This window comes from Ochotona princeps, chromosome 1, assembly GCF_030435755.1.
Source record: "Ochotona princeps isolate mOchPri1 chromosome 1, mOchPri1.hap1, whole genome shotgun sequence".
NCBI lineage: Eukaryota > Metazoa > Chordata > Mammalia > Lagomorpha > Ochotonidae > Ochotona > Ochotona princeps.
In genome coordinates this window covers 133118822-133146648 of record NC_080832.1, presented here as the reverse complement: position 1 = coordinate 133146648, position 27827 = coordinate 133118822, and the positions used below count along the sequence as shown (strand labels likewise).

The 27827-nt window shown below is 39.8% G+C and overlaps 1 protein-coding gene across 1 annotated transcript; it reads left to right on the top strand.

The window, feature by feature from the left end:
- Positions 1–1497: 1497 nt before the first annotated feature.
- Positions 1498–3829, top strand: LOC101527532 (DNA-directed RNA polymerase III subunit RPC7-like). The gene is given in 1 exon segment (XM_058672512.1): positions 1498–3829. A coding segment is annotated over 1 exon segment (675 nt). The 5' UTR covers positions 1498–1560; the 3' UTR covers positions 2236–3829.
- The last annotated feature ends 23998 nt before the right edge of the window (positions 3830–27827 follow it).

Here is a 27827-nt window from a genome sequence, read left to right as displayed (position 1 = left end):
AATGCAAAAATAAGTAAATAACTTCCATAATAATTACAAAAAAAAAAAAAAAAAAGGTAATGCCTTTTTTTTTGTCAGAACCTGAGCTATCCCTTTAAGGTCAAGGCTTATTTTCTTCCAGTACGAAACAGAAACACAGGACCTTTAACCTTCACGTATCTATGGCACTCCATTTGCTCTGTTTTTTAAAGTGTGCTTGTATACTCCTGCTCTGCTCTACTCCTAGACATGCTCATCAAATGGAAATGTGCATGCTAATTGCATTCATTAAATCTCCCTTAAGGAAAAGTTCTGAGATAATTTTCAAGATTTCAAACTCCAAACTATGATCAAAAACTATCTTTGAAACTTGAAATATTTCCATGTTTGATGCACTGAACTAAAAAAAATACATTATTACAAAATGATGTCCTTGCCTGTAAGTAATTTCTTATAAGTCAGACCCAACACTGTATCAAAAACACTATGTGGTCATGTGTGATTAGAACATTGTAATCTAGCTGCACCAACTTCGTGAATCTCTTTTGAATGAGTGGCTAATTATAAATGATGGACAGGGTTATCTCAGGATAAGGAGATGAAAGAAGGGCTGGGACTTGAATCCACTTTAGGGACATTCTTATATTTATTCCTCAAGAGCTTCTGGGATTTAGATGCCTGGTATAAACCCATGTTGGATTGTGTCTGCCATTGTGGCATTACTGGGCATAGAAATTTGGAGCGAAGTTTTGATGACTGTGAATGGAATTATACTGTTGTCACAGAGAGAGGTTCCTAGTCCCCTACTGCCCTGAGCCTACTGCCATGGGATAACACAGCAAGACTGCCTTCAGCCAACACCAACCCTCAGATCTTGAATTCCATAGCTGCTAAGTCTAGCAGCCATTGTATTTCTGCCCATTAAAAGTGACTAGGTGCTATTCTGCTAAAGCAGCACATGCCAGGTTAAGAGCATTCTCCATCTTACTTTTAAGATGAGATTGCCTTGCTCGTGGGCAAGTATTAGAATTCGAGCCAGAACTTTCTGGCACAGCATATATTCCACTATCACAATAGGGGGAAATGTAAGTAACGAGGATTCGATTAAAACAACTTTTCTTCCAAACGTCCTTGCAAGGTTATACCCAGATTCTGAATGTTATGCCTGTGCTCACTTCAGGGACCTACTCATCCTTAACCTAAAGCTTGGATACTTGGAAAACGGACCCTTTTGCTGTTACTAACCTTAAAGTCACAGCATGTTAGGATTGAGTCATTAGAGAGCAGATAAGGGAATTACGCCCTGTTTAGAGAGATATGAACAAGCTTCTGAGTGTTAAAACTGCAGCCTTCTCTTTAAGTAATGATTTCCCAAATAAATTGTGGAACTTCTCAAAAAGTCAATGCATTGGGCTCCGCGGCCACGGGGAGGGCGGTACGCGCCTCGGGGAACCAGCGGGCACCCAAGCCCTGATGCCCTCCGCGCGAGCACGGCCATCCCGCACTCGGGCTGCAGTTTTGGCCGAGCGTGAAGACTTTAGTGAGCAAAATTCACCCTCTCTCCTGGCATAGCCGGTACTGATGGCTGGGAACAAAGGCAGGGGGCGTGCTGCCTATACCTTCAATATCGAGGCTGTGGGGTTCAACAGAGGAGACAAGTTACCTGATGTAGTGTTGAAACCACCCCCGGTGTTTCTGGATACAGATTATAAACCAGTGCCGCTGAAAACATTGGAAGATGAAGAGTATATGCTGGCTTTGAAACAGGAACTGAGAGAAACCATGAAACGAATGCCTTACTTTATTGAGCCACCTGAGGACAAGCAAGATATTGAAAGGTATAGCAAAAGATGTATGAAGGTATACAAAGAAGAGTGGATACCAGATTGGAGAAGGCTTCCAAGAGAGATGATGCCAAGAAAAAAATGTAAAAAAGCTGGACCAAAATCCAGGAAGGCCGATGACAGTAGGCAGGCCTCGGCACTGCCTAGCACCGTGGACGTGTTGAAGAAGATCGAGGAATTAGAAAAGAGAGGTGATGGTGAGAAGTCAGACGAGGAAAACTAAGAGAAAGAAGGCAGCAAAGAGAAGAACCAAAAAGGTGACAACGACGATGACGATGATGAAGCCGCAGAGGAGGAGGAGTATGACGAGGAAGAGCAGGAGAAGGAAAATGACTACATTAATTCCTACTTTGACAATGGCGACGACTTTGGTGCCGACAGTGACGACAACATGGACGAAGCAACCTACTAGCCGTGAGGTTTCTCAGAAAGTATTTTTATAGTGCAACTTCCAGGCATTTGGACAGACTCATTTTCTGTTTTATTTCTGAGAAGCAATGGGCGCCTGTTTTATTTTCGTTACCCTTTTGTGGGCAGATACAGAGACTCGGTACCAACATTCTCAGAACCCTGTTTCTGCAGTAGTCGCCTTGTACAAAACCTATCCCTGACACTCCAACATTCCCGCTAGACACCTGCTCCTAGTTCTCTCGCGGATGCATTTGTGTTGTTAGAGTTGGATCTGCCTTTGGAGTTTTTACATCTCTTCATCTGTGTATCCGTACTTGAACAAACCATTCTTGTGTTAACTGCTGATCTTTTGTACAGATATTGTCAGTGGATTTTTATAATCAACAAATCAGTTTTAAACAGCACATGTAGCACTTAAAAAAAAAAGCGATGAAACTTGAAACTAACTGCTTTCTACTTTGACATGGTATGTTCTGTACCACTACATCATGACCTTAACCTACCTGAGCTGTGAACATGTACGAACTTAGAGAGATAAGAAGATCTGTAATGAAAACATCCCACAGAGACAGGCCAAGTTGAGCTATGCATCTCTGGGTAAAATCTCATAGCTCACATCTCATAAGAGACTTCTGGGATGAATGCACTGTTTGTATTTAATGCTAACTATGCCACGTAAGGGAACTTCACAGAGTTCACGGAAACTAGAACTGTAAGTTTATTTTGGTGCAAAATGCTTTTTAAGTTGTATATATGTGAAATCAATCCCTGTAATCAGTCTTAACATCTTAAAATGGCTGGGATCATAAAAAATGAGACTGCCACCCTGCGTAGCTTGGCACTTCACCTGGGTATGGAGTAGTTTCTGCACCGTCAGTCGCGTTGTAGAATGCGTGTGTGTGATTTCTATGATTTTGTGTGCCACAGGTCTGAGCTATACAATCCATTCCTATCACAGCACAGAATGAACTCAGGTCAGTTTCAAACGAACTGAACTTCAAAGCTAGCTCCCCAATGTTTTATATTTTGAGGGGGGAAGTACCCCAAAACTGCAGCCTCCAAAAATTCCAAGATGCCAAAGATTTTTCAAGGCAACTCATATCTCTAAGATGATTTGTTATATTACTCATCAGGTGAAGTCAAACTTTGTTACCCCCTTTGAGGAGATACCACCTGTTGCCCCCTGAGACAGTGCCACCCTGTGCTATTAAACTCAGTCCTGAAACCGAGCTGGGCAAAGTTCTGTGCCTTAGTTTTTCTGCTTACAAATGACTTCAACACCAACTGAGCTGTGCTACATGTAGAACAGCTCACTTCTGAAATTTGGTTGCTACCCTCCAAAAATGTTACAGCCTAGAAAGTAACCAAAATCACATCCGTGAAACTTGTTGCCTTGACAAAAACGTATTAACAATTCTTTTTCCCATCTTGTATTGGTGGGGAAAATGGGAGCAGGTTTCTGTCACCTTGTGCCATTCTGTAATGTGACTTTCTCAGGACAAAAGCCAATTTCAGCAGCAACACTTCCTTGAATAATTAATATGGGGTGTGAGGCCCCACGTCACTAGGTTAGTGAACCCCTTTTTGCGTAAGGAAACTTAGGGTAAGTCACAGCAATCTACTTCGAAACCCCCAAAAGGGTTTCCAGTAGCAGTGGATAACGCTGTCATACAGGATTACTGGCTAGCACATGGTTCATTCTCTCACCTCCCGAGTACCACGATCCAGTACCAGCTGGACCACACAACTCCTCTCTCTACAGTTCTGGTTATGTTTTCTTACACATCTGCAGATAACATCTTCCATTAGGCAAATGAAACAAAGGTGAAGGTATTTTCTTTTTTTTTTTTAATTTTATTTTAAATTCATTAATTACATTGTATTATGTGACACAGTTTCATAGGTACTGGGATTCTCCCCACCCCTCCCCAAACCCTCCCACCATGGTGGATTCCTCCACCTTGTTGCATAACCACAGTTCAAGTTCAGTTGAGATTCCCCCATTGCAAGCATATACCAAACATAGAGTCCAGCATCTTATTGTCTAGTCAAGTTCAACGGCTTCTTAGGTATACCCTCTCTGGTCTGAAGACAGAGCCAGCAGAGTATCATCCCGATCAATTAAAAGCTCCAACATACCATCAGCAAAAATTTACATCACCATGGAATTAATTGACATAGTAATGAGTAACCAATATGGTAAAATAAATGCGATTTCTTATCCACCTTCTGTTACCACCTCATTGACATTTCAATTTTGGTTTATACACAACATATAACATTCATAACATAACTTGTTATACATAACATCGTGTCATCTTAAATTAAGGCAAACATGTGGTATTTAACCTTTTGGGATTGGCTCATTTCCCTTAGCATTATGGTTTCCAGTTTGGCCCATTTGGCCACAAAGAACTGCATTTTGTTTTTTTTTTAATAGCTGAGTAGTATTCCATGGAGTAGATGAACCACAGCTTTCTTATCCAATCCTCTGATGATGGGCATTTTGGCTGCTTCCATGTTTTTGCAATTACTAATTGTGCTGCTATGAACATAGGAGTGCATGTTCTGGATATATTCCTAGGAGTGCTATTGCCGGGTCATACGGTATGTTGTATTTGAGTTGTTTGAATGTTCTCCATACTGATTTCCATAGAGGCTGTACCAGCCTGCAGCCCCACCAGCAGTGGAGTAGGGTTCCCTTTCCCCCACAACCTCGCCAACAAGTGTTGTTGGTGCTTTTATTCATGTGGGCCAGTCTTACTGGCGTTAGGTGGTACCTCATTGATGTTTTAATTTGGATTTCCCTTATTGCCAGGGAACTTGAGCATTTTTTCATATGCTTATTTGCCATTTGGGTTTGTACCTTTGTGAAGCATTTGCCCATTTCCCATGCCCATTTCTTGAGTGGCTTGTTTGTTTTGACATTTTGGTTGTTTTGTAGCTCTTTGTATATTCTGGAGATCAGCCCTCTATCACCTATGTCATGTGCGAAGATCTTCTCCCATTCTGTGGGTTGCCTTTTTACTTTGTTGATTGTTTCTCTAACTGTACAGAAGCTTCTTAGTTTGATGAGGTCCCAATTGTTTATTTTGGTCTTGATTTCTACTGCATTTGGAGTCTTTTTTAGGAAGTGAGGGCCTACCCCTAAGTGTTGCAGTGTGTTTCCAACATTTTCTTCCAGAAGTTTGAAGGTTTCTGGATGTAGGTCATTAAGCTACACAGTCGGCGGAAATCAGGCTTGAAAAATAAATGAGAGAAATCAGTAACCACACAAAGAAGGAAAAAAAAAACCAACCTCACAGATTTAGACCAGGAAAATTACTCATAAGCAATACAAAACAAAATTTGCCATCATTGTTTTTGTCCTGAGAAAGGTCGGGCGCCCCAGCCACTCGCTCCCCATCTGGAAGCTTTATGCATTGTGGGTACAGGGACGAGTTGCAAGCTGCTTTGCCAACAGATGTCTCATTTTTCTCGCTTACAGTGTACACTGTGAAGTTATTCCATAGGAAAATATACATTAATTTTGCCTTTTATGCGTAAGAAAGTATTGAAGTGTCTTTCAACAACTGTTACAGCAAAGCAAAAGCGGTTGCTACAATGCTTATTTTTCTGTGTTTGTTCATACATTAAATTCTTACAAAGTTAAAAAAAAAAGTCAACGCATTGTAGACTAGTGGAACATTTCTGAAAATGATAGCTTTGTGGTACAAAATATTAGTTCAACAAAAAATATGGCCATTCCATTTTCCATCTTTTACATACAGGGATGCATTAAGGAAATAGATAAGATTTTTTTGCAAAGAGTTTATTTTTGGAAGACTTACAAAATGGAAAATTTAAATTTTTCATAAACACATTGACTTGGATTTGAATGAAATTAATACCTACAGAGTTTTAAAGATACCCAAAGATTTTTTATCATTTGTGAAAAGCAAGTAAAAGGTCCTGAATACAAAATTTCATCACACTTTAGCTTTGCTCTGTTATTCATTCATTCATTCATTCATTTATGGTTAAGTTTCCAGAGAATACTAGTGGAATCATTTCATTTCTATGAGAATAATAAAAATGATCCTTATGAATATGACTTTATCTGCACCTTGTAATCTGCCATCAGGAAAAATAACATTAACATTGTAACATGAACCAATGGCAGAAGAGAAAATTCTTAGGGAAGTGGTGTGTATTTTGAGTTTCTTTGGGGTTGAATTCATTGAGGATCAATACTGTTCTGGTGTATGAATTCATAAACCTGTGATTGCGAAGAGAGACACAAATTGATTCTAAGTTTAGAAGGGATAATCATATTTGCACTTTAATGTGATTTCTTTGGCAGTGTCAGGAAGTTAAATTCAAAGAGCTGATAAATATTTCTTGAATTTTCCTAGGTGAGTGTTTTATCTTGGTGGATGAAGAAAACAAAGAATATGTTGGCTTCTTACTGAAAGTTTGTGGAAATAAAGTAATTATAGTCTGAAAAGTAGGCAACCTTCTCTTCTTGAGCATTTTATGTTCAAACACTAAATACATTTCATAAAAGCAATTAGAAATAATTGGAACTTTGCCAATAAGTCATGGCATAAAAATATTTTCCTAAATATCACTGAATATTAGTCTTATAAGATGAAGAAGTTGTGTTTTGGTATGTATTTGTGTATTTTTTAGATTTATTTATTTAATTTGGAATGTCCGAATTATAGAGAGAGTGAGACATGGTGAAAGAGATTTTTCCATCTGATAGTTCACCCACGAAATGGCTACAACCTTCAGAGGTTGACAGGTCCAAAGCTGGGAGCCCGGAACTTGTTCCAGGCCTCCCACGTGGGTGCAGTAAACAAGAACTGGGGCATCCTCTGCTGGTTTCCCAAGTCATAAGCAGGGAACTGGATCATATATGGAGCAGCTGTGACTCAAACTGGCACCCGTTTGGGATGTCGGTGCTGGCACATAGGCAGAGGATTATTTGTATCCAATATGCTGGACCCAGATGAAAAAATTGTACCATTGTACTTCAGACTGCATAGACTGAAAAAGGCAATAAAAAAGTTAAACTTGACTTCAGATAAAAGGAGAGACACTGATATCTGGAACTGGAATGGATTCTGCTAGACTCTTCTGCATTTGTTATTTGCAGTAGTCTTCAATTTTTAAAAAATGACTCTACCATTTTTAATGGGTTGAGTACTGAGTAAGTTACACCTATAGAGATTAGTTTACAATGGCAAATTTTATACACATTTTTCTGTCATGATTCATCAAAATAGTTTGCAAAAACTCCTTGAAAATGTACCTTGAAGATACTAAAATTGTGTTTACAAATTTATTCTAACAAGTGTATTGGAGCTTGTTCCTTCTGAACACTGAATACATACATTTTTAATATTGGCTAATTATGTGAGAAATAGAGTAAGTAAGAGAGAGCTTTATTTTTCTGTTTAAATCACCAAATGATTGCAACAATGGGAACTGGAGCTGGGGACTTCATCCATGTCTCCCACATGGGTGACAGGAATCCAATAACTAGAGTCCTCCAGCGCCTGCATTAAAGGACAGCTTGAAGTAGAACCCTGGGCCAGGAATTAAGTATAAGAAGATATTCTAAATGTTAAGCTAATTGCATATACTAACACATGAAAGAATCAAAGGCATTGTGGGAGAGAAATTTCTGAGAACATATTATTAAAATTTCACTTATGTCTTCATTCAATCCTCACTCTTTTTCCCTCTTGTTAAGAAAAAGAATAAGAAGGGAGTTTAATAAAAGCATACTGATGAAAAATGCAAAGCAAAAATAAATACGATGATTGTGGACACTGTGGAAGAGCCAACTAATCCACTGGTTGATATGCCCACATCTTTTTGGCTCAGTTCACATACTTCTGATCCTGCTTTCTGTTGCTGCACCTGATGGGAAGCAGATGATGGACCGAGTGTTTGTGTTCCTGCTACCCACATAAGGGAACTGAATGGAGTTCCTGACTCCTCACTGAGTCCCAGCCTAGCATGGACAATTATGGGCATTTGGGGGAATGAACCAGCAAATGGAAGATAACTCTTTTCATCTATCTCAGTCTCTCTCCTTATTTGTCTCAGTCACTGACATTTTCAAGTGCCTAAGTTAATATTAAAAGCAAACAATAACAGCAACAAACATGTCTTAGTGATGTCTTACCTGGCTCACACCAGAATCCCATATGTTCCTCTTGCCCATCCAGCTCCCTGTTTGTGGCCTGGGAAAGCAGTAGAGGATGGGCCAAAGTCTTGGGAACCTGGACTCTGGTGGAAGACCCGGAAGAAGATCCTGGATTCTGACTTCAGATTGGCTTAGCTCTTGCCATTGCGGCCACTTAGGAGTGAACCAGCAGTTGAAGATGTTTTATTCTGTTTCTCCCTCTTTTTGTAAATCTGCCTTGCCAATAAAAATAAATAAATCTTAAAATGAACATAGATTGTGTCAGAGAGGAGTAAGCTGGAGGAATAGGAATAATTAGTTTAGCAAAAGGCATTTGCCAAAATTGTTCACTTGAATACCATCAATAGTAGAGGTGGGAAAAATTTCTCTTCTGAGGGTTGTTTGGACATTTGCATCTTCATTTGCAAGCCACACACGATTGTCAAGTTCAAGTTAGCATGGTAGTGATTTGTTGAACTTTGTGTCCTTCCTGAAGTTACCATGGCAGGGCATGACCAAATGATTACACAGACCTAAGGCTCAAGGGCAGGACATCAACAGTCCCTGCTAAATGAATTCACATGGCACAACGACCAATAGCAGCAGAATATGCAATGGACAATCCAAGGTCTTTTCCTTTTAAAACAGATATTTAACTATTAAAAAGGCAGAATGACAGAAAAAATATGGAAAGATATTTGACATACAGTGGTTCACTCCCAAAGTTGCTGAAACAGACAGGGCCAGACCAGGCTGAAGCAAAGAGCCAGGAATCCCATTTCCTAACATAGGTGGCGGTGGCCCTAGTCCTTGGGCCATCTTCTGGTGCTTTCCCAAATGCATCAGCACTGAGCTGGATATGAGGCAGACCACGTGGAACTCAGACTGGTCCTCTGGTTCAGGATGCAGTTCTTGTAAATAGTGGCTTAACCTGCTACACCATAATGCTAGCATCACCTGCATTTTTAACATTTATTGAAGCCTTTCCAGAGTCAAGACAAATGGAGAAAAATGCAATTAATAAATGTTTTAAAATATTTATTTATTTTTGTTGCAAAGTCAGATATAGAAAGAGGAGGAGAGACCAAGAAGAAGATCTTTTGTCTGATGATTCACTCCCCAAATAGCCACAATGACCAGAGTCTAGCCAAACAAAAGCAAGGAGTCTAGAGCTTTTCCTGGGTAACCCATGTGCGTGCAGGCTCTCAAGGCTCTGGGCCATGCTTGAGTATTTTCCCAGGCCATAACCAGGGAGCTGTATGGGAAGTGGGGATTTCAGAATCAGGACCGGTGCCCATATGGGTTGGATCTTGGCACATGCAAAGTGAGGATTTTAGCTAACAGGCTACCATGCCAGGTCAAATAAAATTGTTTTTAATGAACAAAAGACTAAAATTTTGTGTTTGAGAGTAGGAAAAAAACCAAATGAATATAAATAATTGTTTAACTATTTTGTGTTAGGGTAACTACATAACATATCACCAACAATAAAGTTAATTACATGAACTAACTGAACCGAAACCAATGTGTTGAAGTGAAAAAAAAAAAAAAAAAAAAGAACTGAGCTTGGATAGATTCTGAAAATTGGCGTTATCTAAAATAGGTAATAATGCAATCATTTTTTTGTATTTTGACTCAATCTTGTGCCACAAACTGGAGAAGCTGAAATTAATGATTGTTTCATAGTTGCTATAGAATTGAGTAGATATGTTCCTATCAATTGTATTTTAATATATCCTTTGACTTGTTCAATTTTGTGTTAAATAAAAGTAAGTTAAATAGAAGTGAAGACATTTTCAAGGTCATCAGTACTTCTAAAATTCTATTGAAAATCAAATTAAGAGATTTCAGAAATAGAATTGATGTTTCTACCAGTTCTGATGTTTCAAGGGCATCTGGCGTCAGCAACAGAAATGGTGTTTCCAGGAATTCCAGCTAGACTTAGTGTTGTTGCATACGTTTGAATGACAGGGCTGATAATTTCCTATGGATCTTGATGGGCAAATGCCATGGTCAGAACTCAAAGGATGCAAATACTTTGCAAAGGGTTTGCTGCTCTGCAGGGGAGTCTTTAGTACTATTCATTGTGTGTTTGTCTCTTATTTTGCTCTTGTTCATTTTACTTCTTGTTGTCAGATTCTTCTCCTTGGGGCAGGTTAATACTTTATGTAAAATCCAATGTAATTTGAAAAGTAGCACATTTGAAAACATATACTACATTTTATAAGAAATAGACACATTCTCCAATGTGTTGGAATGATCATAGACAACTGATCATCAATGAAGTCATTTTAGCTTTCCTAAAATTGATTATGTGTTTTGCTACCTTTTCTTTTGGGATTTCACTCTTCCCATCCCACCCAACTGTTTTCCCCTATAACATTACAGCAGTGTAAACCTTCAGTCACAAGTCCAACATTCTACTGTTTTTATTTATCATGGTATTGTAGGTATGGATAATTATAGAAAGTCTGGTATCTTATTGTCAAGATATACTTCACAGCTTTCCGGTGATTATATCATGACACTATCATCTAGTCTGTAAAACTCACTAAATTAAATGTGCACAATATTAGACAGTTGGATATTAGCTTGACTTTGAGATTCTACATTATGTATGTATTTGCAGAACACCATCTCTTCTAGCTATATTTAATTTAGCTCATTTGTGATATGCAAATATTTCAATTGATTAAAAAAAGTTCCAATATGTTAATAAAAACAGTGTTTTAAAAAATCCTGTGTTTCACTACATTTTCACCAGATTCTCACCTGCTATACAGCCATACCCATGTAAACCTCAGTCCCATACACTCAAGATTACCGCCTGGCTCCTCTGAAATCAACATTTTCCATGCCAGGCCCTGTGGGGAGAAAACACCAAGAAGAGCAGAGCTTGAGCCTCTCACCCTTTTTTGTCTGTTATAGGAGCTTTCCTGTAAGCATGGATTCTTCTAGAATGCTAAGGCTGCAAAATTCTGAGGCATTATGACCATACAGCTGCTGATTGGACAGTTTGTTTGGCCACGAGGTCCTGTGATGTCAAAAAGACACAGCCAACCAGAATATTCCCTGTCACCGTGACAGCCAAAATGTGATATGTGAGGGAAACAAGAGTGAGGGCGGAGTCAGGAGCTCAGGTTCAGAACATGTACCTCCTCCTGCTTGGTCCCAGCACTCCCAAGTTGATGTGCTGCCACCTTCCTATTGATCCCAACCATCAGTGATCCTGGCATCCAACTGTGATCTGGAGCCTGACAGAATCTGTGGCAGTTAAGTTGCAATCCTCTAAGTGATGATTGTTTTAACGAATATTTACTAATATCACATTCATTCTTCCACTTGATGTTCTTGATCTTGCTAGAGTGTCGGTAAAATGTTATTATTTGGCAGAATAAGGTTTCTTTGTGTGGAGAAAACTGCTACTTTGCTAGGCTGGGAGGCGCCTGGACTTTGGGAGGATTCCACTTTAGTGATAAATCTGTTCTTTGCTGTCCTGTAACTTTGTGAACCCAGGTGTAGGGGGGAAGGTCACAATTGTTCTCCAGTCCCAGGAACAGGAGGAAGATAAGGGTGTAAGAATGGGATGAGCCATACAGATAATGGGTATGGGAACAGAACAGGCTGCCTGTGCCTGAAGGTCATAAAAGTTAACGTGTCTAAGAATGTTATTTTTGATGCATTTCCCAGCCCAAAAAGGCATATATAAACTTCTGTCAGGCTGTTCCAGGTCCGACCGTCCAGTTTGACTGGCCTGTATGCCCCAAGTGCGGTCTGGCCCCAGCATGCTGGCACAATAAACTCTGTTTGCTGTTTTCATTACCAGTGAGACTCTGTCATTCTCTGGTGGTTGACTAGCTCGCACCCTAACATCCAGGGGCTTTAGCCCGAACTCTAACATTCTTAGATATTTAAGTCCCAGTCATCCCTTAGTTGTTAAAAAATCATCTTGTGCTTGTTTTCTGGTGCTGTGTGACCATTCTGTGGATTTTATTTATAACTCTTAGATCTGGGAAAGTCCTCTGCTACATTTAAGTTTGGATTATATTGATATACTTTGTATGGAATATTGTGTGAGATATATCTAACATATATTACATAATATATAGTAGTACAAAGACATTGTGTATTATACATGTGTAATGTATGTATATTATGTATTTATACCACATATGATGGAATAATGATCATTATATACATGATACACTACATATTGAATAATGTGTATTTATTTTAAAATTTTACTTTTTATTATTATCATTTTATGATATAGTTCCATAGGCGCTGAGACTTTCCTTATCCCGTTCCAAATTGCCTTCTTCCTCACTGAGTTTTCCTATAACAGTACTGTAGTATAGTTCTTCACACACAGTCATATGTCCATCATTGTAGGCATGCACAATGGCATACAGTAAACAGTTTCATTGGGAGTCCAACTTTGGTCTGGAAGTAGAGATGCATATTGTATTTTATCCTCACATGAAGATATGGTACCCTCCATTATACAGTTACTGTCTATCCCCTTAAATAAAGAGCCACAATACAAAACCAACAACAGGAAGAAAAAGAGAAATTTACAATGCCATGAAGTTAAATAACTTGCTGCTAGATATGATAGTCTCCATTACGTAGTTACTTAAATCCCCTTAAATGAAAAGCTACAAAATAAACAACAGGAAAAATAAAAGAAATTAACAACACCATGAAGTTAAATAACATGCTACTGAATGACTCATCTGTCGCAAAAGAAAAAATCAAAAACCTTCTTGAAGAAAGTAATGCTACTGTATGATCTATGAGTCATTGAAGAATCTAATAAAGTGTTTTGAAGAGATGAAACTAACAAAACAAAATCAAAATCCACAAGATAATGTTTTTGATGATCTTTGTTGGTGAAGTATGTCTCCTGCAGGCAACAAATAGGTGGGTTTTGTTTTTCAATCCAGTCTACTACCTACGATGCTTTAATGAAGAGTTTAAGTGATTTACATACAGAGTTAATATGTATGAGTGGCAAATTGTTCCTATCATTTTAGCAATGGGTTGTTCATTGATCCAGTCTTCTGTTGTTATTTTACTGGGATGTTGTTCATATTTGCCTTTCATTTTGATGGGCACTGTTCCTTTACTCTGTCAAGAGAACATCTTGAAGTATCATTTGTAGGGCAGGTGTGGAAGAGGCATATTCTTTGAAATTTTCTTTACTGTGGGAGAATTTTATTTCATTTTCATAGATAAAGAAAAACTTTACTGGGTATGTTATCCTGGGTTGACAATCTTTGCTTTTAGAATCTGGAATATGTTGCTCCATTCTCTTCTTGCCTGTAGAGTTTCCTGTGAGAGATCTCCTGTGATTTTGTCATTCCTTTATATGTCAGCTGATTTTTTTTTCATGTGAACATTTAAGCATCTTTACCTTATGTTTGATGAAGAGCACTTGATTATCATATGTCTTGGTAAAGATCGCTTTTGGTCCTAGTATGAGTTCTGTTCCATTCCTAGATGTTGTTTCACAATTCTTTTTCTAGATTAGGGAACTTTTCCCTTATCATTTCATTAAATACATTTTAAACCCAACTTCTCTTTCTGCACCTTCTGGGACTCCCATACCTCTTCTATTTGGCCTTTTATTACTATCTTTCAGTTCTTGAACACATTTTGGCCTGATTCAGCTCTGCTTCCAGCTCCTGTCTCCCCCTGGTGACAGGGGATATCTTCTAATTTTGAGATTCTTTCTTCTGCTTCCTTCATTCTGTTTTGGAGACTCTCCACTGTACTTTAAGTTTGCTCCACTATTTTCTTCACTTCTGATATATCAGCTTCATATTCCTTGAATGCCTGCTTTAGGTGCTGCACATTGTTGATAAGTTTGATACCAAGCATTTTGAATTCTGTGTCCCCCATTTTCTTGATGTCTTCTTCAGTGAACTCTGAGGGTGGCAAGTGTTTTGCTGCTTTGCAGGGGAGTCTTCAGTACTATTCATTGTGCGTTTGTCTCTTCTTTTGCTCTTGTTCATTTGACTTCTTATTATCAGATTCTTTTTCTTGGGGCAGGTAAATAGGCTGTGTCACCCACAGGTCTACAGATTGATTTTACTTATTGCAGTTGGTACATGGCTCTTTGTTTGCAGTTATGTTTGCCACTCCCTCCAGCAAGTTCCAGGTCTGGGTTCTAATTTTAGATTTCCACCATGGTTTCCATAGCCCCATCTCCTGGCTCACAAATCTTCACCTCCTGTGATAATGTGCTGAGGCTGCAACATTGTCTGTACAACCTTTCTCCCACTTGTGGTTGGAGCAGGTCCCAGGTTTAACAAGACACCAGGTATTCTATTAGCTAGGTTGTTGGTGGTATTGATCTTGCTGAAACCTGTTGGCCATTCAGTCTGTGGTCCACAAAAAACAGTACAATGTCATAGCCGGTATTGTTTTCCTTTGGAGCCAACACAACACATTGAGCTCAGTCAGTTCTTGCAAGCTCAGCACTTGTGCAGCTCACTGTATTTCCTGTAGTCTTAACGTTTTTCCACACTGTAAGAAATGTCACCTGATGTGCCATTACTAAATTCTTGATCTTCTGGTTTTCAGGTCCCTATCTATCTTGGGTGGAACCTGAAGGATGCCATGCTGCTGCAGTTTGCTGAGTCAGAAATGAGTTCACACCCAGCTCAGTGCAGGTGCAGTATTGCTCCACAATCCTTGCCTCTTTAAACAAAATGGTGCCCAATACGGCTCTAGGAGTAGGCGTGGGTTATGAAATTCATCCTGTTCCTGAACTGCCTGCCTTGGATCTGCTGTTTGTCTCTGCTCCTGGTCAAATCATACAGACTAGCCGAACAAGCAGTTCTTTGTCTGGGTTCACCTCTGAATATTCCGGGTAACATCCCTTCCCACCTTCCTGCTGCCAGTGTAGTTCAGATCGCCAATTGCTGAATGCTGCTGGGGTGTTAGTCATTGCAACATCACACCGTTGTGTCTGCTGCTTTCGTGTGTCTGTCCAGATACTTCTCTGCTGTTCTGTCATCTCGTATTTCCTGGAATGTGCTCTCTCTGCTTCACACTGTCAAATATTTCCCTGTCTGCTTAAATGTGTTCTTACCCTATTCCACCACCTTAATTCTCTGTATAATACATATTTATTTATAATTACAATATATACATATATGCAATATACAGTATATATGTGGCATATGATATGTGGCATGTGGTATATAATATATGATATGTGATATATGATTTAGGCCGTGGGTTTTGTTTCTTGATTGTTACTGTGACCACATTTCCACAATCAAAATGGAGATTGGACACAAGAAGTACCAGTTTGTCTGGGTCCATCTCATGGAAAACCTTTTCAGTAATCCGGTGTTAATTTGTGCTGTACATTGTTGGCTTATTTTAGACAGTCTGCATCATATTAAGGAAGTTACTTTTATTTTTTCTGTTCAGTGTGTTCTATAGGTAAATACTAGAATTTATTAGATACTTCATGATATTTCTTAATTTTTCATGATAGTTTTCCATAGACACAAAGATTCTCCCTTTCCTTCCCTAATCTCCCACACCCCTACCACCCCAGCACTGGTTTTCCCCATATTGTTACACTGCCTAATCCTTCACACAGATGCATACGATTGCTGTTAAGTGTATAATGGCATTGTAGGCATAAAAATGATTTTTTTTAAATATAGTATCCTCTTCTTGAGAGATATTTAATGATTTTCTTGGAAGTCCTCATTTTTTCTAGGCTAGTGATGCATACTGAAGTGTATCTTTATTTCCCAGTATGCCAGTCTCCATTCTACAGTTCAGCTATGAGAATATATTTATATACATGCTTATCTATATATTTATCTTTTATTTTGCATGAAGCTTGTCTTGTAGCTAAGGAATATATGGCATTGGCTTCTTGGAGGTAGATTTTTGCTTGTTATTACCTTATATTTTATTCTCTTTTAAAAATTTTATTTATTTTTATCATTAAGTCATATATACAGAAGGGAGGAGAGAGAATGGAAAATGCTCTGTCTGATGACTCACTCCTCACATGGTTGCAATGGCCAGAGTTGAGCTAATCAGAAGTCAGGAACCCGAGCCTCCTCTGTGTCTCCCTCATGGGCGCAGGGTCCCAAGACCTTGGATCATCCTCAACTGCCCTTCCAGGCCATGAGCAGGGAGTGGACGATAAGTAGGCCCACAAGGATTAGAAATGGCACCCATATGGGATCCCAGTATGCCCAAGGCGAGGATTTTAGTGGCTAAATTGCTTCATCAGGCCCTTATTATCCTTTTCTAGGAATGATTATATATTTAGGAAAATTTTAAAACATCAATTATAGGAAACCTTGTTTTTAGCCAATTCATTTTTTTCTCTTTTTAAAATGTAAATACACTATAAATAATTTGAAGGCTATTTTGGGTTATTTAAATAGGTAGCCCTTACTCACCCTTCTCTCCTAAATTTTGTTGATAAGGAAATTATTAATAGAAGAATCAGTTAGGAGCGAAAAGAAAATGCAGTTGCTTATGCTAATGGTTTGTGAAAGAAGCAAATACAGGGGCTTATCTAAACCTTAGTCATGTCAGTTACTCAAATAAAGGACTAACAGGCTACCTTCCTAGACTTTGACAAATGTGTCAGCAGGCAAAGCAGACCATATTAAACTGAAGACTGTGGGAACCCATGTCTTTGCCAATATTTCCATCTGAATTGCACAATTTGTAATTCAGATATAGTGGAAGTAGAATTTTCTTAATAAAACTTAATTGTTATCTGTACCTGGTAGTTAAAAGTAAATATCATAAACAAATAACATTAGCATATTTAAATAACAATGTTTTTCCTTTAAGCTCATACTATCAAAGAGGCAAATGGATTAGCTAGAAAACTCAAAAGCTATACATTTTTTAAATATTTATTTGTTTTTGCTGGAGAGTTAGATGCACAGATAGGAGAGACAGAAATATCTTTTTTTTTTTTAAAGATTTATTCATTTTATTACAGCCAGATATACAGAGAGGAGGAGAGACAGAGAGGAAGATCCTCCATCCGATGATTCACTCCCCAAGTGAGCTGCAACGGGCCGATGCGCGCCGATCCGAAGCCGGGAACCTGGAACCTCTTCCGGGTCTCCCACGCGGGTGCAGTGTCCCAATGCATTGGGCCGTCCTCGACTGCTTCCCCAGGCCACAAGCAGGGAGCTGGATGGGAAGTGGAGCTGCCGGGATTAGAACCGGCGCCCATATGGGATCCCGGGGCTTTCAAGGCGAGGACTTTAGCCGCTAGGCCACGCCGCCGGGCCCGAGACAGAAATATCTTTAATCTGCTGGCTTACTCCCCAAGCGACCACAAGGACCAGAGCTGAGCTGATCCAAGCAAGAGCCAGGAGCTTCTTCTGGGTCTGCCACATGGGTGCAGGGTCCCAGGCTATAAGCAGGGGTTGGATCAAAAGTGGAGCATCCGGTACATGAGTGGCACCAATATGGGATCCCACCGCATGCAAGGTGAGGACTTTAGCCACTTGGCTACCACACAAGACCACAAAAGCTATAAATCTTGACACCAGTTATAATGAAGATATTATGTTTTTATAAAGAATGTTAACTCAAACTTGCATTGATTATTAAATAAATATTTCAGCTCTAGATATAAGCAATTTAGCAACAAAGCATGGAGCCCCAACGTTTGGCATCAGTTCTTTCATTTTTGGTTATTTGATTGGAAGCAATCTGTTTAACTGTGTTTTATTTTTTAATATTTTCATCTTTCTAGAGGTAGAAAAGACATATATGAAACTCCCCATTAACTGAGTAAAATTTTTTCTAGAAAATAATAATTTCCTTGGGTTTTATTACAAAAAAGCATAAGAAGAGTCCTGCTCCAAGGTTCCGCTTCTTTGCTGGAGAGTCAGAAACAATTACTTCTTCTACTGCTTCTTCAGTCATGTTCATGAGCCCTATGCAGTCAAAGGAAAGGGGACAAACCAAGGAGAAAGGAAAGCAAAGTTATTTTTTTTAGCATTTATTTATTTTTTATTGCAAAGTCAGTTATGTAAAGAGGAGGAGAGACAGAGAATTATCTTCCATCCGATGATTCATTCCCCAAGTGACTGCAACAGCCGGTGTTATTTTTTTAATTTATATTTTGGCAATCTTTACATTGTTAATTAGGATAAAACGGTACAAGGGCTATGGGAAAGTGGGTAAGACCACCATTTCCCTATTGTTTCCTTCATATATCCAAGGTAAAAGGAATATTGAGGGAGAAGACCCACCCAGTCTCCCACCCACCCTAGGTCCCAGATGTAGGGCACGCTCCGAGATCCTTGCTCAAGTGGTTGTGATAGTTCACCAGTTATAAATCACTGCCAATCTCACCATTCCAGGTACGATGGGGCTGTTGCAGAGTCCACTGATCAACATATTCCATCATAGAGTCTCCCCTTGTCCAGTATTTCGCTGCCAACATATAGCTGAAGTGGTTGATTGACCTACTCCATCTTCCATCTTTTCTTGGTTAATGTTCTGATTCCTCCATTTCGATTGAGGGGATTCCCAAAGAAACTTTAAGGTGTTCCCAGACCAGATTCCTATATGTACTAGCAAGCACAGTGCCCGCCACAGTCCATCACACTGGTTAGCTGGTGGTTGCAACTGCTGGGTTGGTCCTATTCTCAGCCCCGACCTCCACCAGAAACAATGAGTGTTGCAGTCCATCCTGGCTCTGTCCATCACCTACTCGGCCCTTACCTAAACCAGTGGGAGCTGCGGCCCAGTCAGAGCGACCCACAATAACCCCCAGCAGGCCCACCCCTGCCCTGGTTAGCCTGTATGAGTAGCAGACTAATCCAGTCTGCCCCATATCCCATCTGGTTCTTATATGTGTCACAGGGCTTAGTTCCATCTAACCAACCGAGCTATCTAGCCCTCACGGATGTTGTTGAGTGCCTCTCTGTCTAGCCATCCCAGTCCCCATCCTAGTTATTTAGTGCCCTCCCATGGGAGTAATAACCCAAGAGGGAGGAGCCCACTATTACCCTTCCAGGTCTCTCTCATTCTCAGATTATGAACTCTCCAGGTGGCTTTATGGTTAGACTTGACAGCATTAGCCCCTAGTGCCTGCTACAAGTAAGCCCTGACAGCTCTCACCCACTCGAATTTTGTTTGCACCAGTAGGAATAGTCCGCCCATCCTGGCTCTTCCCTAATCCGATCCACATGAGGCGCACAGGTGCTGCAGTTCTGCCTATTCTGGTCTGTCCCAATTCCTGCTCACACTCTCCAGCGGAAGCAGCTATCCAGCAAGGGAACCACCCCTTATTCCCCTGTAGGCTCTGCCCCTCCCTTCCTGATACTCACGTGTGCTGGTTGGGTGCTGCAGTCCCGTCTGGCACAGGCAGCCTCACCTTGGCATTTTGTGTTGTGTACTGCTTTTGTCGCAACCAAACCTGGCCTGACCCACACTCTGTTCCTGTGCTCGAACTTGCCAGTGGATGAAGCAAACTGACTCAGCCTGGTCCGCCCCAAACCCATGCCAAATGTATGCCAGTGGGACACTTTCCATAACCTCTTCTGGGTTGTTTACTTCCTTGCTTCCTGCACTTATTTGTAGGGTCAGTGTCCTGTCAGAGGAGCTGCTCAGGTTCCTCCCTCAGAACCCCTCCTGGTGTCAGGGCCAGCACTGCTCATTTCACCTCCTGTCCCATCAGGAGCAGCGGCCTTTCTTAACTGGCCTTCAACCCATTCTGGTTCCTGCTGTTGGAAGTTTCAGCCCAGCCACACTCGTCCATACCCACATATAGCTCATATATGGCTCAGTTGGGGCTGAAACCCAGCCTAGTCCTGGTCCTCCAGAACACCAAAAGGTGTTGCAGTCTAACCCGGCCCGGTGAGTCAAGTCCCAGTCCACACTGGTACCAAGGGAGACTACAACTGTGTCCCGACCAGAACGCAGCCCCCTTCCAGCTTGTGTGCCCCTTGGTGGGAAACTCCACCCAGTCAGGGCCTCCCCCTAGCTCCCCAACCGGGCCTGTTCCAAGCCAGTGTTAAGCGTGCCAGTGGTTGCTCTGGCTCAGCTCAGCACATCCCATAACCTGTCGCGATTCCTGCCTTGTCACCACCAGCCCTCCTAAGCCATCCAGTGGGGTTAGAATTTCCACAGGGTTTGGTCCACACATCCCCGACACATTCTACCCCAGATATGGTTCCTGAATGCCAGTCAATGTCATGGGCCTGCCTACTGTGACTCCTCTGCTGATCCATCATCATGTCAGGCAATGGGGACATTGTGCTGGACAAGCCCGGAATCTTAGCTCTTGCATGAACTGGTGTTCGGTAATCTGCATTATTAAGTAATTACAAGTTATTCAGAGGAAGATTTACTGCCATTGAGAATCTTTAGGACAGATTCTCAACCCCAAAGCACTGTGGGTTCAGCATGGAGCTACTCAAGAAGCAAATCAAAGAACCAAAATCTCAGAACTCCCCGGCCAGGTGGCAAGCAGGCGGAGCCTGGCGCCAAATGGTGCACTGGCTGCCTCGGGACAGCTCACCACATGCACATGGTAGCTGGCATGTATGTTCCAGGCTTGAGACGCCCCCTGTCCCGAGGCCCCCGGCCGCCTGGCTGCCGGAGTTTTAACTCCTCCGGCCCAGGTCCCGTCCCCAGTTCAAGCCACATGGCGAGCATTGGGAGGGCCCAGACACACTTCACAAAGCCCTGAGACTCACCCCCAAAGAGGGCAGCCGATGGGACTCTGGCAGGCCCGGGAGCAGCTCACCACGTACACGTGGTAGCTGAACAGCCAGTGTTATGCTGATCTGAAATCAGGAGCCAGGAGCCAGGAGCTCTTCCGGGTCTCCCACGTGGGTGCAGGGCCACAAGGCTTTGGGCCATCCTTGACTGCTTTCCCAGGCCACAGGCAGGGAGCTGGATGGGAAGTGAAGCTGCTGGAATTAAAACTGGCACCTATATGGGATCCTGGTGCATTCAAGGTGAGAACTTTAGCCGCTAGGCCATGGTGCTGCACCCAAAGTTAGTTTTATTTCTTCCTTATTTCAGTAAGACAATGCCTGTTTTATGTTATTGCTTCCATCTCTAACAGCTCCCTTGCTATACTAAGGGAGATAAGCAACCCTCTCCATCTACCTATGTCTGTGCACAGAATCCAGAATCACACAGAGGCAGTGCTACAGGCAACATGTTTTGTGAGAAGAAGTGTAAGAAAGTATCATGTACAGACAGAGCTGCTCATTAAAAGGGGATGAATACTGTCTCAGTTGCTGCAGCCATAGCCTTGCTCTCACTTAAGTATTTATAACTAACTGAGACCTAACTTAGACCTATAGGGGTATGTGAATTTGAGGTCTGTCTCCTCATAGTAATATCCTTGTGCTTCCTAATTCACAATACTTACAGGATGATGGGTCAAACACAGATGTATTAACATTTAAAAATAGGAACCTTTTTATTGTCATATCCCAAAAGTAGCAGAATCTTTGGATAGATGAGATTGGCATTTTCAAAATTTAGGTAATCTATTGGGAGGCTATTAAATCTTGTGAATCATGAACAGCAAAGAGAAAGAACAATGAAAAATAAGGTTAGCTGACTAGATAGAAACGTTAGAGGGATCACACCAGACACCAAGTGTAGGACATAAGGAGAAGTATTTATTAGCCAAGCTTAGCAATTGCAGTTCCTGCTGTACCCCAGGAATCACCACATTACATGGCCAAAAGCACGGGTTTTTAAGCACTCATTGACACAAAGCAACCGGGGATTTCCAATCAACTCACATGTCACATATTACAAATCAATCAGCTTACATCAAAGGCCAATTAGGTTCAGAAGCTGATAGTTGTACTTGGCCACACTTGAAACCTAGCACTACGCCAGGGCAGTGGTCCCCTCCTGTCCTCTCTTAAAATGTTATATCTGCTCACTGTCTTGGTGTGCCACCAGCCGGCTATGTACCACTACAAACAAATGAAACAGTAGACAAAAAAAGAACATATATTAGGATGTAACAGAACTCTTTTCCTTTGGAGTTGCAATGATTGAGAAGGGTTCAGTAAAGCCTAATTTTGGATGTGGATGGTGAGAAGGAACTTAGCTAAGACATTGATGAAAAGCCTAAGTATAGGCTTTAGTGCAGAATCTTGGGGACCCTAACATAGCAGTGCTGAAAAAGAGAAACTGTCAGAGTGCAAGTTTGACACAGAGGTCAGGACACAGCTCAGGATGCTCACATCACATACCGAGTGTGGGCTTTGAGTCCTGGCCATGCTTCTGATTTCACTTTGCTGTTACCGTGTACCCTGGTAAACAACAGGTGATTGTTCTAGCACTTGAGTGTGTGCCAATAGATGAACTAGGGAATAGGATATTTCACTCAATTTATGTCTCTCACTTTCATCATTCTGAGATTCTCTGCCTTCTAAATAAAAATGAAGTTAAAGCAACAAAATTGAAGTGTATATATATATATATATATATATATACATATATATATATATCAAGAAGTATTTTATTTTGTTGGAAAAGAAGATCAGATTTATGGAGAGAAGGGAATAGAGACAAAGATTTTCCAGCTGTTGTTTCACTCCCCAAGTGGCCACAGATTATGGAGCTGAGCCAATCTGAGATTTTTTTTTCAGGTCATTCATAATGCTGCATAGTCCCAAGGCTTTGGGATGGGAAGTGTAGCAGCTAGGACATTAACCAGCACCCATTTGGGCTCCTGGAATGTGTAAGGCAAGGATTTAGCCCTTGAGGCATTGTGCTGGGCCCAACGTTTTGACTATCTAGGCTTAAGTCTAAAAGATGGTTGTATGTCTTATACTGCAGTATTTTCCCTTGATTGAAGCCATCAAAGAATCCACATTTTTTATATTTATATTTTGAATTTTGTAGTACAATTTTGAACAGACTGGGATTCCCTTTCAAACTCCCACCCCCTGACAGATTTTCTCCATGTTGTTAAAATAGTATAATTTGTCATAAGGAGTCATAATCCCATCAGTCTTTTATTTAAATGTGCCCCAACATTGCCAGTGCAGACTTTGTCAGTCCAGCATCCTATTGTCTACATATTTCTAACAGCTTCATTGGGAATCTATCTTTTGTTTGGAAGTAGGGATGCATGTTGCATTTTACTCCCAATCTGGGATATGATAGACCCCAGTACTCCATCACTATACATTTCCATAAATGAGAAGCCATGAAACAAGGTCAACAAAAATGAAGTAGAACAACAGCCACAACAACAACAACATATTGCAGCACCATGAAAAAATGTTCCACTGAGTAACCAACACATGGATGATGAAAAGGAAACACAAAAGTCTCTTTAAAAAAAATGATACTACCATGTAATCCATGAGCCAGCAATGAATTTGAAAAGAGAATTTGACAAGAATTATTTTGAATAAATGAAACTGAAATAAAAAACATCAAACACATGGTTGCAGCCAAAAAAACCAAACCAAACCAAAATAAAACAAAAATCAGTATGGATTGGGTTATTGAAGTTGCACTTTCCATGATGGTTTCCTTATATCAGCACATATGGTATTTGTTATTTTGTGATTGACTCATTTCACTGAACATAATGGTCTCAAGTTGGGACCATGTAATTGTTAATTGTATAATTTCATTTTTCTTAATAGCTGAATGGTACCACAGTTTCTTCAACCACTCTTCCTTGGACGCACATCTGGATTGTTTCCATGTCTTTGCTATTGTAGATTGTGCTGCTGCAAATATAGGATTGCAGATCCCCTCCTCACATACAGATTTTATTACTATTGGATATATTCCTAGGAGTGAGATAGCTGGGTCATACGGCAGATTTATTTGCAATTATCCAAGCATTCTCCATTCTGATTTCCACAATGGTTGTACTAGCTCACACTCCCACCAGCAGTGAAGGAGGGTGTCTTTTTACCCCACAACCACACGAGCAGGTATAGTTAGCTGAGTTCTGAATGTAGGCCAGTCTCACTGGAGTCAGGTAGTACTTCAAGGTGGTTTTCATTTGTATCTCTCTGATGGCTAGGGAGCCTGAGTATCTTTTTATGTGTCTGTTAGCCATTTGAATCTGTTCTTTTGAAAAATATCTGTTAATTTCCTTTGCCCATTTTTCTGTCTTTTTTTTTTTTTTTTTACTGCTAAATAGAAGCAAAGAGCTTCAGAAACCCAGGAACAGTAAAAAAAAAAAAAAAAAAAAAAAAAAAAAGAAAGAAAGAAAGAAAACAAAAGAAAGAAAAACTTTAAAACACAATGTTTGACATTTAGGAAAAATATAACAGCTATGAAAAATCTGAGGAAAATGAGCAGAATGAGAAGAGACAACAATGCAAGATCCAATACTAAAAAATTCCTCATTAGATAGCATTGGTAGGCTGAGATGCTGGCATGTGCTTAACAGTATCTAGAAACATCATATTTAATGAAAATAAGAAAGTATGAAAAAGATCAGGCTGAAATTCAGAATTTAAAGGAGTTGGAATGATGGTATTTTATTAGAGAAGCCCAAAAGAGTGATAAAAAATAGAAAAATAGTGACATGAAAATTAAAGTAAAAAATGAAAAATGTGGGCCTGGCCTGATGGCTCAGTCACTAAATTCTCACCATGTAAGGGCCAGGATCCCATACAAATGCCAGTTCATGACCTGATTGCTCCACTACCCATCAGACTCTCTGCTTGTGGCTTTAGAAAGTGAGAGAGGATGGCCCAAAACCTTGTCACACTTCAGCTGTGTGAGATACCCAGAAGCAGTTCATGGCTCCTGGCATTGGATCAACTCAGCTCCCACTGTGGTAGCTCTTTGGGGAGTAAATCAGCAGATGGAAGGTCTTTCATAATCTTATTCTCTCTGCATATCTGCCTTTCCAATAAAAACTAATCGTTTAAGAATGACACATTTGCTAGAGGGACTGAAGGGTAGATTTGAAATGGCAAAAAGAAGAATGCTCGGGACGGGCTGATCATTGGATTAAATACAAAGAAAAATAATGCAAGGATAAGGTATTGTGGCACAGCAGGCTAAGACATCACTTAGGTTATCCATGTTACACATCACAATACTGGGATCCTGAGTCCTGAGTTTTGCCTCCTCTTGGTTCCTCACTTTTGTGAACATGCACCTGGGAAATAACAGATGATGGCTCAGGTCCTTGGACATCTGTCACCTGGAGGGAAACACAGAGCTTATTTCTGGCTCTCACTATTTGCCTGGTCCAGCCCTAGCTGCAGTAATTGGTCAAATGAATCAGGGGTTAAAAAAACTCTTTCTCTCAAATAAATATATTTAAATGACTTATAAAAAAGAAAAAAATTAATAAAGATGAACAACCTCAGAGAAATAAGACACCATTCATCATAAAAACACACAGATAATGTGAGTATTCCAATGAAGAGACAGGTATGATACGAAAAATATTTAAAGAATTTGACAAAAAAAATCTTTCCATATTGTCAATAATAACATATTAACATGTATCTGAGAAATATTGTAAATTCCAGTGGATTTATCATAGGGAAATATATAACATATAGTCTTAGATGATAGATAAACATTTGGCAGCAACAGGAAAAAAAATATTTGTTGCTAAAATAGTTTCTGATCATAAATAAGACCTCCCAATGGAGGTCAGCAAGCAGTGAAAAGGTCAATTCCCTGTTCAAAGAGAGAAAACCAAAGCCTGGAGTGTGTGAGTCACATCCAGCAAAACTGACTTTCAAAATAAAACTAATAAAAAGCATTTAAACTGAATGAAAATAAATTCACTTTGAACAGATACACCATACAAAAAGTGCTGGTAAACATTCTTGAGGCAGGTAGGATGTGACAATAACTAGGAACTTGAATGTTTCCAGAACAAAACGGAGTACAGATAAAGATGAGAATAAAAATGTGAATCTCCTCTCATTTTCTCCGAGTTTATTTTAGAAAAAATCACATGAAATTATATACACATATATAAAAGCAGTACTTCAGGTTTAAAATGTATAAACTCTGTATATATATATATATATATATGTGTGTATATATATATATATGTAAGTATACACGCATATATGTATATATATATATATAAAAAAACAATAACTAAAGAATGAGAACAGAAATATCTTGAATAAAAAAATATGCCAAATGGTATATAAGTTCTAAAGAAACACATGAGAAGTACATAAAAGGGTAAGTATGGGATTAGTATCATTACAAACACTATAATTATATTATTCCTTTCATTTTAAATAACTTACAAAAGAAACAAAATGATATAAAGTTACACAAAATGTTCTTGACTTTGTATCCTGTCTAAATGTATGGATAACAACGTGTAGAATGAGGGACAAGACCTATATAAGGAATCACATTTATGGCTCACTCAATTAATTATGTAATATTGCATAATCTTTGATAAATTGAAATGTATATGCTAGCAGAGCAATAAATAACAAACAAGTCAATGTAAACATGTTAATGAAACTAAAATATCATAGGCAATATATTGGAAAACAAAACTGGAAATTTTTAAAAAGCTTTTATTTATTTTTATTGGAAACCCGGATTTACAGAGAGAAGGAGAGACAGAGAGAAATACCTTCCGAATGTTGGCTCATTCCCCAAGTGGCCGCAATGGAGGTGAACTGATTTGTAGCCAGGAGACAAGAGGAGACAGGAGCCTCTCCTGAGTTCTCCCACACAGGTGTAGGGTCCCAAGGCTTTGGGCCATCCTCTACTGCTTTCCCAGGCCATAAGAATGGAGCTGGAAGGAAAGTGGGACAGCCAGGATCTGGACTGGCACCCACATGGAATCCTAGTAAGTGAGAATGTGGAGAACACTGAAGCAATCAGACCTAAACACTTGTAGACTACACCATACTACACTATAGAGGATTCACTTTTTTTTTTTTTTCAGGTCTACAAGACACACACACATGCTGGACCATATAGTAAATTTTAATATGTTTAACATGACTTAAGCCATGCAATGCCTCTTTTCCAACGAGGCGTATGAAGATCAGGAATCATTACATTTAAGAAATTTAGAAGTATGTGGGAATTACACTCAGAATATCCAATTTTCATATGCAATCTTTTTCATTCAAAGTATTTTCAAATAAATGAAAAATGATAGATGAAAACAAAAATTAAAGATCTTGTAAGATCCAGCCAAATCAGTATTCAAGGAAAAGTACCAACATTAAATTAATAACTTAACCTTGAAACACGTGACACTGAAAAAAGAGAGAGAGCAAACTATATACAAAAAGGAAAGAAACTAGGGCATTTTTGCTACATTCCCTGGCTTTTTCAAAGGAAATAAGTTTAGAAGTAGAGCAGCCATATCTTGAAACAGTGCTCCCATAAGGATGTTAACATTCCTAACAGGATCTAACCGACTG